This window comes from Magnolia sinica, chromosome 1 (genome assembly GCF_029962835.1).
Source record: "Magnolia sinica isolate HGM2019 chromosome 1, MsV1, whole genome shotgun sequence".
In the NCBI taxonomy this organism is placed as follows: Eukaryota; Viridiplantae; Streptophyta; class Magnoliopsida; order Magnoliales; family Magnoliaceae; genus Magnolia; species Magnolia sinica.
Genome location: NC_080573.1, coordinates 38,875,250 through 38,888,242, shown reverse-complemented (window position 1 = coordinate 38,888,242; position 12,993 = coordinate 38,875,250). Strand labels below are relative to the sequence as shown.

The 12,993-nt window shown below is 41.7% G+C and overlaps 1 protein-coding gene across 4 annotated transcripts; it reads right to left on the bottom strand.

Annotated features, from left to right (window-relative positions):
- Positions 1-3,248: 3,248 nt before the first annotated feature.
- LOC131246333 (protein FAR1-RELATED SEQUENCE 5-like) lies at positions 3,249-10,419 on the bottom strand. Of its 4 annotated transcripts, XM_058246351.1 has the most exons (10): positions 10,212-10,419; positions 9,934-9,994; positions 7,504-7,565; positions 7,360-7,421; positions 4,423-7,230; positions 4,276-4,310; positions 3,879-4,188; positions 3,720-3,798; positions 3,594-3,635; positions 3,249-3,500 (listed from the first exon to the last, which is right to left on the bottom strand). In XM_058246351.1, the coding sequence occupies exons 5-10, from the start codon at positions 7,179-7,181 to the stop codon at positions 3,459-3,461; spliced, it is 3,267 nt and encodes a 1,088-aa protein (XP_058102334.1). In that variant the 5' UTR covers positions 7,182-7,230; positions 7,360-7,421; positions 7,504-7,565; positions 9,934-9,994; positions 10,212-10,419; the 3' UTR covers positions 3,249-3,458. The 4 variants fall into 4 exon arrangements, with proteins under 4 accessions (XP_058102334.1, XP_058102324.1, XP_058102313.1 ...); XM_058246341.1 differs by lacking the exon at positions 7,504-7,565 and having other exon boundaries at positions 7,360-7,437; XM_058246330.1 differs by lacking the exon at positions 7,504-7,565.
- Positions 10,420-12,993: the final 2,574 nt, after the last annotated feature.

Below are 12,993 nucleotides of genomic sequence, written 5' to 3'. Positions count from 1 at the left end.
TTGTTCAACACAGTTGGAAGCAACAGACCAAATGTAAGGATTACCAAACAAGGGCCCCCCATTCATCAGAATTGAAAACAGACCAAATGTACGGATTACCAAACAAGGGCCCCCCATTCATCAGAATTGAAAACAGTTGTGTATGGTGCAGAGATGCAGGTCAACGTATCATGTACTTCCTTTCCTACTTAAAAGCCTTTTTATCTAGCCGTTCTTTGCCAGTTCTCTTTTTCTTTTTCTTTTTCTTTTTTATTCTGACAAGGGGGGTGTGTGGATGAGGTAATTGATGTCGATTGGTCTGTGAGCCTACCACTGATGAAGAATGCCCCAAAAATCTCCATCTCCGCCAGCAACCTTAGGATCCTTTCCAGGTAACTATCGTCTGTTGTATCTCTTCCCAACCGGTGTCCATTCTTGGTGACAGTTCGAAAGGTTCAGATTTCCTATGGACGAGATTTTTGACACAGTCTACCCATGGTGGAACGCTGAAGACCAACTCATCTGGATTACCAAAGCACCCACTTCTTATTACAACTAAAAACAGCTTCATATGCAATTACAACAGCCCAGAATTACAGCTGCACAATAAATAAATAAACAAGAACACACACACACACACACACACACACAGAGCCAACAAGATTGAATCCTCACACCAACAATGCACCTCTCCGGAGAGAGAGCCAACAAGATTGAATCCTCACACCAACAATGCACCTCTCTGATCTCTGAAGATTTCCACCCTCGGAGCTCCGTGGAATTCCAGCTTCTTCAGCAAGCCCCCATCTCCCAAAGATGGATGCAGCCATTATTCCTTTTCTATAAAGATCTATTTAAGTAATTGTTTTTTGTTAAAAGAAAAGAAATAAAAAAAAAAAAAAACAAAACGAAACAAAACAAAAGATCTCACATTTCTTTCATTCCACTTCCAGAGGATGTTCCATTAAGATGAGAATGGCCCACCTTCCCATTCCATAATAAGGTCCTTCACCGACCCTTGCAGAACCCAGGCCACTCCAAGTAAACTGAGTAAGTGGGAATAAATATCCATTAGGGATTTAGAAAAGCAAATGATCAACTGATTCTTCGCCTTCCGAAAAAAAAAAAAAAGGAGCAAATAACTGATCAAGCAACGCTTCTCTTGAGATTATCCAGTATCAGAATTTTGTCAAGCGTCACCAACCACACAAAAGCTTCCACCCTAGGCAAGAGAAAATCGGCCTACACTTTGGCAAACTGAGGAGATGCAATCACTACAAAACAAACTTCCTATAGAACAACTTTGAGAAAAAAAAAAAAAATGTTCTTAATCCCACTCAGATCAACATGAGCCCTCATTTAGAACTCCCAACAGATCCTCGAAGCTCAAGCCGTCTTTGAGATTCCAGCAAAAATGTTCCTCGCCACTTTGGCATCAATAACCATGGCATCTATTTTGAGCCATAAAGGCCGCTACGTAAAGGTAACGGTGGCAACCGTTATATGTTACACGGTTGTAATGTCCATAATAGCCGTTATGAAAAAAAATAACCTGTAGCTGTCGTTAAGGCCCGTTACCCCCTCTTTAAAAGCTATAACAGCCCTGTAATGGTCTGTCATGGGGTAGATAAAGGTTTTTCAGATTATTATTTTTTTCAACTTTACAGAGCAGATACAGGTTTTTCAGGTTTTTTTTTCAAAAATTAAAAAGAAGGAAACTGTAACAGCCGTTACCCATATCACAAAGGTAACAGTGGTGGCCAAAACATCCACTGTTACGGTTATGGAATAACTTGGTGGCATCGTCAATATTATAGAAAAATATTGACCATTATAATCTATATTGCAGGTCAATGATACAAATACCGAGTATAATACAAAAAGTACACTATCCATTGATATTATCAATAATATCACTGGTATTGTGAAATCAACAGCAATGCTTCGAGGAAAAAAAAAAAAAAATACATTGTATTGTTGATAAATGCTATAACATTGCCAATATTGTCAATAATATCAGTGACACCATGTTAATATGCACAAAATTACAGAAAATAAAAAAATAAAAATAAAAAATCCTGTTTTTAAGGGAATCTCTTCCTAGGGGTGTTTTAAATTGGTGCATTGTATGTGCTGAATTATTGCATTATTTTAAAAAAACAAGTGCATTGAATATTTTTTGTCTAACAACGCATTGTTTGAGCACCTATATAATAGAGGCCTATAAGGTATAGTAGTTTTTTCCTGTAATATTTTGAGCCCTAAATAACTCTGCCTTTGTCCTAATGTTTCCCCAGCTTTTCCCTCAAGAGGGATATACATTCCCAGATATCTGTGGGTATTATCAAAGATAATATTTTGAACACTGTCAGTAACTTCATAAAATTCATTTATGATACTCCCTTTCAACTATGAGATTGCAAACAACAATGCCAAGAATTCATCCCCCACTCACATCTACCCAGAACTACACCTTGTTCCCACTCCAACCATCTACCAAAACACCTCCATTCATGATGTAACCAACCCTGCATTCCGACCAATCCACTTTTCTACTTTCCTCTGCACAGAATTTGCTTATAGCTTTCCACACCTGAGACCCACCAACTCTCAGGACTGTCCCAACGAACCACCCACCGAGTTGCTGTATTTACCTCTCTAATCATATTGGCCAGCAAGTTCTGCTCCTCACTAAATCTCCACCACCATTTACTCGGAAAAATGAATTAAAATATCAAGTTATCAACTAACATGTGCTTAACAAGGAAAGGGCCTTACACATGATTGGCGAAACAAGATCCATAAAGACAGCCTCAAATATTATGGCAATGTCTAATATTATAACACAGGTAGAACAAGCTACCGAGATTGTTAGAACAGATGAGAGGTACGTGCCTCTTTTTTCCTTTTTTTTATTAACCCTTTAAAAAAAGAAAAAAGAATAAAGAAAAAAGAGGAATATGGCTAAGCAGTCTGGTAATGATAAGCATCATTTGAAAACCAACAGAAAATTTGAAACACCATCCACAGGGGAAACTAGAGATTGCATACCTCTTAAAAGATGAATACAGCACCAACCATGAGGGGTGGCTCCCAGCTTGTCTTAGCATTGCTCTTCTTCTCTGATGGCCTTCAGAATGGAAAGAGAATAGACCGTGTAAGGGATTGAAAGAACATCCACTGTACTGTGTTTGAATCCTTATCATGCTGACAAACAAAACCAATAGAAAAGCCGATTTTTCCATCTCCAGTATATGAGAACCTCAACATGAATAGTAAGTAAATACACATTTATATATAACTAAAACTACAAGCAAGATCCACAGAGTTAACATGATTAAAAAAGCACCTAAAGATTTTTCTTTTTCGATGTTTTTGTACCAGTTCTTACACATCCATAACAGGAGAAATCCTAAGGAGGCCATGATAGAACAAGCCAAAGTAAGATAAAACAGTCATTAAAAACACATCAGGATTGTTCAGGGTCCAAATGAAGGCCGCCCCCCAGTCAGCGTGAATTCCTACAAGATGGTTCAAGAAATTTATGAGTTTCAGCACGAAAGGTATAAAAACTCTTCGCAATGATAAGAGACAGTGAAAGAAAGTAGTACTACCTCATTTGCATTGAGAAGCCTTGGGTTTGCAAGAGAAGCAATCTGGATTAGAAAACAATTTCGAGTTATAACAATAGATATCTATGACCATGACACAATAAACCCAGAAGTAGACAAAACAAATACCTGAAAAAAGCTGCTAGGTGCGAAATTATGGATGCTAGAAGGGCCGTGCGAGTCAAAGCGATCACCCAGTGAAAGATCCCTGTTTAAGTCAAGCATTCCAACATAAGAACTTTGGCTGCACAAATGCTTGTAGAGAAACAAGAGGAACAGTTTACTCACAGAATTCCTTCAGAAAATCCAAGTTGATCTCCACTAATCCCGCCACGGCCAAGTTGATCTCCACTAATCCCGCCACGGCCGAGTTGATCTCCACCTAGCCCACCACGGCCAAGATGATCTCCACCTAGCCCGCCACGGGCAAGATGATCACCTAGCCCGCGGCCAAGTTGATCTCCACCTAGCCCGCCGCGGCCAAGTTGGTCTCCACCTAGCCCGCCACGGCCAAGTTGGTCTCCACCTAGCCCGCCACGGCCAAGTTGATCTGCAACCATCCCGCCACGGCCATGCAAATCACTTGGTCCTGCATCCACTGGAAGGACCCAAAAGAGAAAAAAAAAAGTCGAAACAGGGTTGAAAGTTATTTACCAAGTAGCTTAACAGAGACCAACTTACATACCTACAAGCATGCCACCACCAGCGCTGTAACTGTTCCTAAATACAAAAAGAGAAAGAGAGAGAGAGAGAGAGAAGTTAAAGGTAGTTCCTTCCAGGTAGCAAAAAATAGGGGGGAAAACAAAGCAAGAGCAGAGGCTATGCACAGTACCCTAGGGGCCTCAATCTTGGGCAATTGGAGCTATCGTGGCCAGGCTCCTTGCAGAGTGTACATTTCCTCATGTTCTTTGCAACCTTGTCACCATCAGTTTTCGAACCGGACTTCCTAGGCCGGCCTCTTTTCTTCGGCTGTTGAGAGCCAAACAAACTCATGGAATTCATGTTATTTGCATCATTCAGCAGGTGGTTATTGTCTCGCTGACCACCAACCGAACCTTCGAGTTGTGCGATCCCAGCATCCTTATCTTTTGAAACAAGAATTTTTTCCCAAGCCTCTCGAAGAGCGCGCATTGCCACATCATAGTCCTGTACAGAGGTTGAACCTACCTCAGCACATCTAATGGCCTGCTTGCACAGAAAGCTGTGCCGAAGGGAAGGAGATTTCCGACAATTAGCTTGGGTTGCAATTCCTCGTTTATCCAATCCAACCACATTCTTGGCGTTTCTTGTCCAACGCTCTAAGATGTAATGAGATGGGAGCGTCATAAAATTTGATACTGTCAGGACTATTAATGCGTGCCTGCAAAGAATGCCACAAGACTCGAACATCAGGCAACTGCAACTTGTTTTCCTCTCTGACATGTTAAGAGTAACAGTCCATGCCCTCCTTTGATCCTCAAATGGGGATACCGCATAAGTGCTGACTGCCCCATCCTCAACTTTATTTGCAACATAACCAAGGCTTTCATATATTTCCTCTTGAAATCTCAAGAACACTACCCTTGTGTAAGCGTTTGCTGCTTGCTTTTCAATTGGCAATCTCGTCTTCAAGTTAGGCTTGGTGTGCGTTGTTCGAATATCTTCCTCAAGTTCCTTTTCATACCGACTGGCAAGGGCTCTTTCATATTGCATAATGAACTCCTCAATGGTAGTTTTCGCAGTCACGTAGCCATCAAAATATGGGCTTACACATTCATTATCTTGGATTGGAGATAATTGTGCACTGAATGTATCATGTAAGAATACTGGGGCCCATTTTTGACGAGCAGTGTATAAAGACTGAAGCCACTCGTTCTTTTTAATTCCGTATCTATCCATCAGTGATTTCCAGGATGATTCGAACTCATTAACTGAAGCTGATAGGTTGATGCATTTCTGGAATTCCCCAAGGAAGGCAGGATTTGCACGATTTACTTGAGACAACTGCTTTGGGGCTTTCTGTAAGATGCGCCACTTGCAAAAGCAGTGCCGACTTTTCGGGAACACCTGAGTGACTGCTCCTTCTACAGTTGCATCTTGGTCAGTAATTATCGTGATCGGATGACGTCCAGACATTGCTTCAACCCATGTATTAAATAACCAAACAAATGTCGATTCAGTTTCATCGTATAGTAGAGCACACCCAAAGAACGTTGACTGTTGGTGATGGTTGACTCCTGTGAATGGTGCAAATGGAACTTCGTATCGACTGGATTTATATGTTGTGTCAAAACGAACCACATCACCAAAGTAATTGTAAGCCATCCTTGCCCTTGCATCAGCCCAAAAGATACAGCGCAAATTCTCCTCTTCATCAATTTTTACTGCATAATAGAAGGCAGGATTCTCGGATTGCATGTGTTCTAAATAGTCTAGGACATTCTGCGGGTCTTTACCAGGGATCTTTTTTCTCTTTCGAATAGCTTGACTACGGTTGAAACTATCTAGGTCAGTGAGGCCAGCATTGCTACTTAAGCCAGATTTTGCCAAGGACTTCATTTCACTCCCAGCTATTCTTTTCCCATCAGAATCAACTGATCTTCTTGGAGCATAAGATACACTGGCATGAGATCGAAGCCAACGCACTTTACCTGGATCGAGTAGTGGATGGTTATGCTCTTTTACAAATTTTGAAACAACCCATCTCCCATTAGTTGATTTCTTTACCGTAAATGTTGCCTCACAGCCCTCCCTTGTAACTGCTCGCGGTCGATAAGAACCATCATCCCTTTTATTATTATTATTATTAGTATTATTATTATTATTATTATCATTCCTGTTGATACGGAAGCCCTCTTTGTAACACACAAACGTCCGAGCAATAATTTTTCCATCTTTCCTTGAACGGCGATTCTTACTGATACGGCTGCGGAAACCAACACGCCTTGCATACACACTGTAATATATCCTCGCAGCTTCCTCAGACTCAAGCTCCATACCCTCATACGGTTCTAAATTTTCAGCTCCTTCAAACTTCTCAATCAATTCACGATCCTTATCAGAGAGAGGTTCAACATCCAGCTTTTTTGGGGCACCGGATACACTCCTGTGTGATCGAAGGCAACTTGCTTCACTTGGACTAAGTAGCGCATGATTGTGCTCTTTTATAAATTTCGACACAACCCATTTCCCGTTACTTGTTTTCTTCACTGATATCATCGCCAGGCAACCTTCCCGAGTGTTAATACGATTCCGCTTTGCTTTGTTTCCATTATCTCCATGTCTCTTTATACGGAAACCCTCTTTGAAACACACGAAGTCCCGAGCAATGATCTCTCCATCTCTCCTTGAACGGCGGTTCCTACTAACACGGCTGCCGAAACCAGTACGCATGGCATAATCATTGTAATATTTCCGTGCATCCTCCTCGGAATCAAATTCCATACCCACGTACGGTTCTAGAACTGTTCCATCCTCGCCTATAAGAGGCACGACAACCACTGGCACAACTTCAGTCTTACTAGGACGTGGTGCAGGAGTACGTTCTGCGCTCCCATCTTGAGTACCCGTCCGCCCTTCTCTCAATGCTCTTAGTTTTGACCTAGTTTCCATGATGCTATCACGTCCCACACAAGCTTCTATAACTTAACTAAATCGAGTTCTGCACATACAAAACAGAGATGCAAAGAAGGTGAGGGCAAGTATTAGTTAGATGATACATGAAAATGACAAAAAATAAAAACATTACTGAAAAGGACCACACTGTGAAGGATGAAAACTGTGCCCTTACATGTCCGAGAATAGCTGATATCAGAGGTCACAAATCCCGTGATCTGATGCCACTTAGATTTCCTGTGGAAGATCGAAACTGAAAATATAAGCCAAAACAAGAGCACATGAAGTGAGCGAGGGCTGCAGAATTTAACTAAATTACCATGAGATGGTTGTACCATTGCCACAACTATCTAGGAATCAACAAGAAGAAGCAGACAACATCTGTTGGAACAACATAAAAAAAACACATAAATGCATTGAAGAGCCAACGAGTCGTCCACCAATGTGGAACTACATTTCTCAACAATGCTTCAGTTCTGTTGCAGGACTCAGATTGCCTCTAATAATAATGATAAGTTGGAAGGAGAATCAAGAATTCACGGAGAGTTTATGTAACATAAGGGACAGAAGCTCTGTAACCAACAAAAGAATCATTTAGAGAAAACACCTTCTTCGCACATGTAGGACTGTGGGTCCTTACTCATGCCTCGGTGGTAGACTCACAAGAGTTTCAACACAAGGTCATGGGTTCGAGCGCCCATTGTGGTGAAATTTCACTGTGGTGTGAGTGCATGGGTGCGTGTGGGGTGTCAGTACGTGCGTAAAAAAAAAAAGTGTAGGACCTTGATCTATGACTGAAATATGAGGTTTGTTAATCCAAGATAAGCATACAAGATCCAAGCTGTCCATCAGGTGGGTCCCACCATTTAGATTCCCTGGTCCGATAATCAGGCAGGCCACAGTGTACCAAACAAATGAACAGAAAGACCAATTTTTCCAAGACATCATCTGCAACATCATGGCCAACCTAACATGTGAGCTCACCTGTTTTAGGTAGAGATCAATTTTTCAAAGATATCATTCATTTCCAACATCATGGCCGACTTGACAAGTGGGCCCTCCTGTTTTAGGGTCAGGACATCTATGTGATGACCCACCTGATGGACAACTTCTCAGACCTGCAGACATTGGCACAGGCAGTCGCATTTGCATTGGCTGCCTTATGCACGTGTGCCAATAGTAACCTCCAAAATCTACAGAATACCTTATATGCCTTTTCTCTTAGCTTTTCTTTTTTGTATGCACATTTATCCTTTGCTAGATTGGCTTTGGGTTCCCAGCCCAGACTTGACAAGAAAACCCCTTTTTGGCAAAATTAGAAGATGAAGGCTATTGGCTATCACTAATATGTTAAACATATTCTCCTGCATTTGACAGACAATCTTAATTGTAGATCTACCAAACAATCCTAAGTGTGCTAACGAACGGTAAAAGAATATACATGTCAGCGAATAAATTCCAACCTATCATGTGCATGCAACATCAACCCTTCCAATAGGTTCGCCCCACCATGAGGATCACCGAGTGGAAAAAAAATCAGCCCATCCGCTCATCAGTGGGGCCACACCATAGAAATAATGTCTACCAACAAATAAACAACAAAATACAAGTGTGCCCCCCCTGATGAGTGAATGTGGCTGATAGCACGCACATGCACACGCACACACATGTTATATACAAACATATATAGAAGTTATCAGAATTTAACGTGAAACCCAATAGCTGGGACAAGTACGGCTATCATTACAATGATGACCAGAATCCAATGGGTAACGATACCCCAATTGAATGGTTTGGTTATTGCATTGGGTTCATTTTTGGGTTATCCCCACGGTAGCTGATCTGATTCCTCTTCTTTTACCACCACTTGAAACCTACAAGCCTGATCAATTGGCCCCACTGTAAAGATGCCATAGGTCAGAAGTCAAACATGGCTGAACAATTCTAACCATGGCAATAGGCAGTTCAGGAAAAATGTAACAACAGTCCAAAATCAATTGAAAAAGTTGAGAACATGCAATCAGAGTATCTTCTGGGCCACAGAGTCTCCACAGTGGAGCTAGTGGATGAACACCAAACAGTCCAATCAAATGGGCAGAAGTAATCCAATCGGACGGTCACGATGAATCCTTGGACCTCCATTTTTCTGATGAAATGTACTAGAGAAATTTTTGGGGCCAGCACATTTCAGCAATAAAGCCTGCAAGACGAACATCCCTAATTCCATGGGGGGAAGGTGCTTCAACCGGCTGGTTAGGAACATGCAGCTGAATAGCAGCTCAGCAGCAGGGCCCACCGGATGAACAGCTCCAATCCTATGGCCAGAAGTGTGAAGTGAAACGTAATCAAATTGAATTCGGGAAAGCTATTCAATACCCTAGTGAAACACTTGATGCCTCAATTCAAACAGCAGGGCCCACCGGATTATGAGCGGTCCTGCTTCAACAAGTAGACATGGTCCAATTGGCAACTTTTAAAATCGAGCTATCAGTTTCAAGCTATGGCGTCTCAGATGCTGGCATCATGCAGGTGGGCCCCACTCCAGAATTTAAGAGGGACGATAAGCATGATTATAAATCACACAGTATAACTACCCAAAAAAAAAAAAAAAATCAAAACGAAAAAAAAAAAAAAAAAAAAGATCCAACATTTTTCTGGTCCCGAAAAAGAATAAAATGAAATGATAATATTGTAAGTAATGGTGTTTAAAAAATAAAACCCTAGAAAAATGAGCTCATACAATCCGTACCTTTGGTTTCACGAAGGTGCCATCGTCTTGAACAAAACCGTCAACCCGTCATGACAACTCTCTGCAGATATTTCAAAAAAAAACCTCGATTTTCATTACGAAAGAGAAGGAAATAAGAAAAGATATAATACCAAGAGGAAGATTAAAAAGAAGGAATTTAAAATTTAAGATTTTTTTATTTTTGCAGAAATAATAAGAGGAGTCGAAAGAGGTGGTTTTTTCTCGAAAGATATATATTTATTGGATGGAGATGGAGAGAGAGAGAGAAGGGGGGTTACCGGAAATGGAAGAATCTAGGGTTTTGATGATGGCCAGATCTAGGGTTTTTCTTCTTCTTCTTCTACCTTTCGCTGCTGGAAGCTTTGGTATTTCGAGGGTGGTTTTCGCTAGGGTTGCAGAGAGAGAGAGAGGGAGGGGAAGAAGGAGAGGGAACGAAAGAGGGGAAATTTTTTAGGGTTTGGTGGTCCGGTGGAGTACCGTCTCTTTTTTTTTTTCACCTTATATTCGTGGATTCATTTTGTAAGACAGCACGTGCGAAGCGCGTGACGCCGAGATAGGGAGGGACGCCGGGACGCGCGGAAGCGGATGGGCTGGTGTACATTAGCTGATGTATTAACGTCAGCAAGTTCTGTGGGTCCCATCATGAGGTATGTGTTATATCCAAACTGTCCATCCATTTTTCGAGCTCGTCTTAAGTGTTGAGACGAAAAATAAAACAGATCTAACGATCAAGTGGACCACACTGAAAAAAGCAGTGGGGGATTGAACGTCTGCCATTGAAACCCTTTTGGGGTTCTCGGATCAATATGAAATTTTTTTTCCTTTTCATCTAGGTCTTTGTGACGTTATGAATAGATTGGATGGAAAGTAAACATTATGGTGGGCCCTACGAAATTTTTAACAGTGAAAATCATTATCATCGCTGCTATTTTTGGTGTGGTCCATTTGAGTTTTGGATATGATTCATTTTTTTTTTCTAATTCTCTAAAATGATATCAAAAATTGGATGAACGGTATGGATATAATAAATATATCATTGTGGGCCATGTAACTTTGATCTCCTTTGGACCATACCTACAACTCGGAGCTCGAGGAGCGTCCGCACTCGTCTTCGAGCTACAGGTAACTACATACACCAGCCGATCTGCTTCCGAGGACGCGCCTTGCCCGTAACCCGAGGTTTAGGGGGGGCACGACTTCCGTGGGACACCGGAACCAAAGACGTGGATGGTACATGACCGTGAGGCCTGTAAAAGCAAGATGTGTATTCTAAGCAAATAAAAGATATTATATGCTTATAATACTTGAAATGCCTATTACAAATGCATGTTACAACTCACATTTAAGGAATGAATAGCTAAAGAGAATTCAAAATTAGAGCAAGCGCATGATAATTATCTAAAAGGTTGTCTGAGTGGCTGAGTGGAATATAATTGAGTTGGCAAGAATGCCTAAAGTAATTATTGGAATAGGTGGTGAGTTCAAAATGAAGCATCCAAAAGCTCAATAGTATTGAAATGATTATAGCAACTATCAGAACATAAAAAGCGTTCAGAAAGCTAAATAGTGTTAAACGATTATAGCAACTATTATGAGTAAAAATAGACTGACCAAATGTACAGATTCGAAGACCGTGAATTGCTTAAAGGCCGAAAAATCATTTCAGCCTCGGATATTGACCTCGACCTCGGAGGTCGACCACGACTAAAGACCTCGACCTCGGGTATCAACCTCGGCTTCGGAGGTCGGCCTTGAATATCAACCACCAGCTTTCAATACAAATACACTTACAATATATTAAGATAAGATTATCTTCTGATATATTCATTGAGGATCTCACGAAGTTAACAACGACAAGTCTGAAGGAAAATCTCGTGATATGCAATTACCATACAAGAGGCATTGTCATGTATGTCTCTGAGACCAAATGGTATAAATAAAGGCCTCCTATACAATAAAGGTACACACGACAAATATTCTGATTCTATTACACCTACTTGAAGTCCATATCATGACATAGGCATCGGAGGGTTCCCCACCTTAACCGGCGTCCCCTATGTCTTCTCTTATTCTTCAGCGAATTGCAGATACTCTAGCTAGCAAGAGGTGGGGCAAGAGCGACCAAATTTTTACATCAACAGTTTGGCGTCGTCTATGGGAACAACATCAAAGTCATTCACATCTTATACACTGAGGTTCTACAATGGCGAAAGGAAGGAAAATGGCTCTGGTCACAATAACTGCAACTGCCTCTACACCAACGAAGCAGCCCGCAGACCAAGGCAGTTCGCCTTCCCAACTTCAGACTTATTCTGCACCCGCAAGCCCTACACGATGGTCCTAAAACTGAGGAGGTTGGCTCGTATCTCTGTAATATAAAGTCGAAACATTGACAGGTAACATTAACCGATAATGCGTATCTTAAAGAGACAAAAACCACCTCCCGACCACGGGGCAGATGCACGGAAAGCTACCAAGGTTTTTGCACCACCTCAAGCACCGATCAACTCGCAGAGAACTAAACAACAACCTAGGCAGCCGAGCCATGCACCCTCCCACACCTCGAGAACCGCCATGCTCGCTTACTCTGACTTGTGCCACACTTTGGAAAAGAATAGGCGTGGAAAGGCTCCTGAGGCGGTAGCCGATAATGAGGGCCCCTGGAAGGCTGAGCTCAGTAAGATCCGAGGACAAATTGGTGACATCCAACAAGCTTATTGTGCTCGAGTCTCGACCTCGGTTGAGGCTATGTTGGAAGAGACCGATACCATCGTACCAACCGACATCCGAAAAGTCTCTTCCATCAGTACACTCCCTTGAACACCAAGCCGGATCAGGTACTTGAGAAAGCTGAGCTGGTCAAGGAAACCTGATGACCAATCTAAACCAATCAATCGAGTTCGATAATAAGGCTCATCAACTAACCCCGACCTCGACAACATATATTGAGGAGCGCTTCAATTGACAGACCTACTCGGCAAGGGCGACCTCCTTTTTCAAAGGGAAAAATGTGCTTGAAAAACTACTATTTATGTCTACATTTATGTGTTCTACAATAAA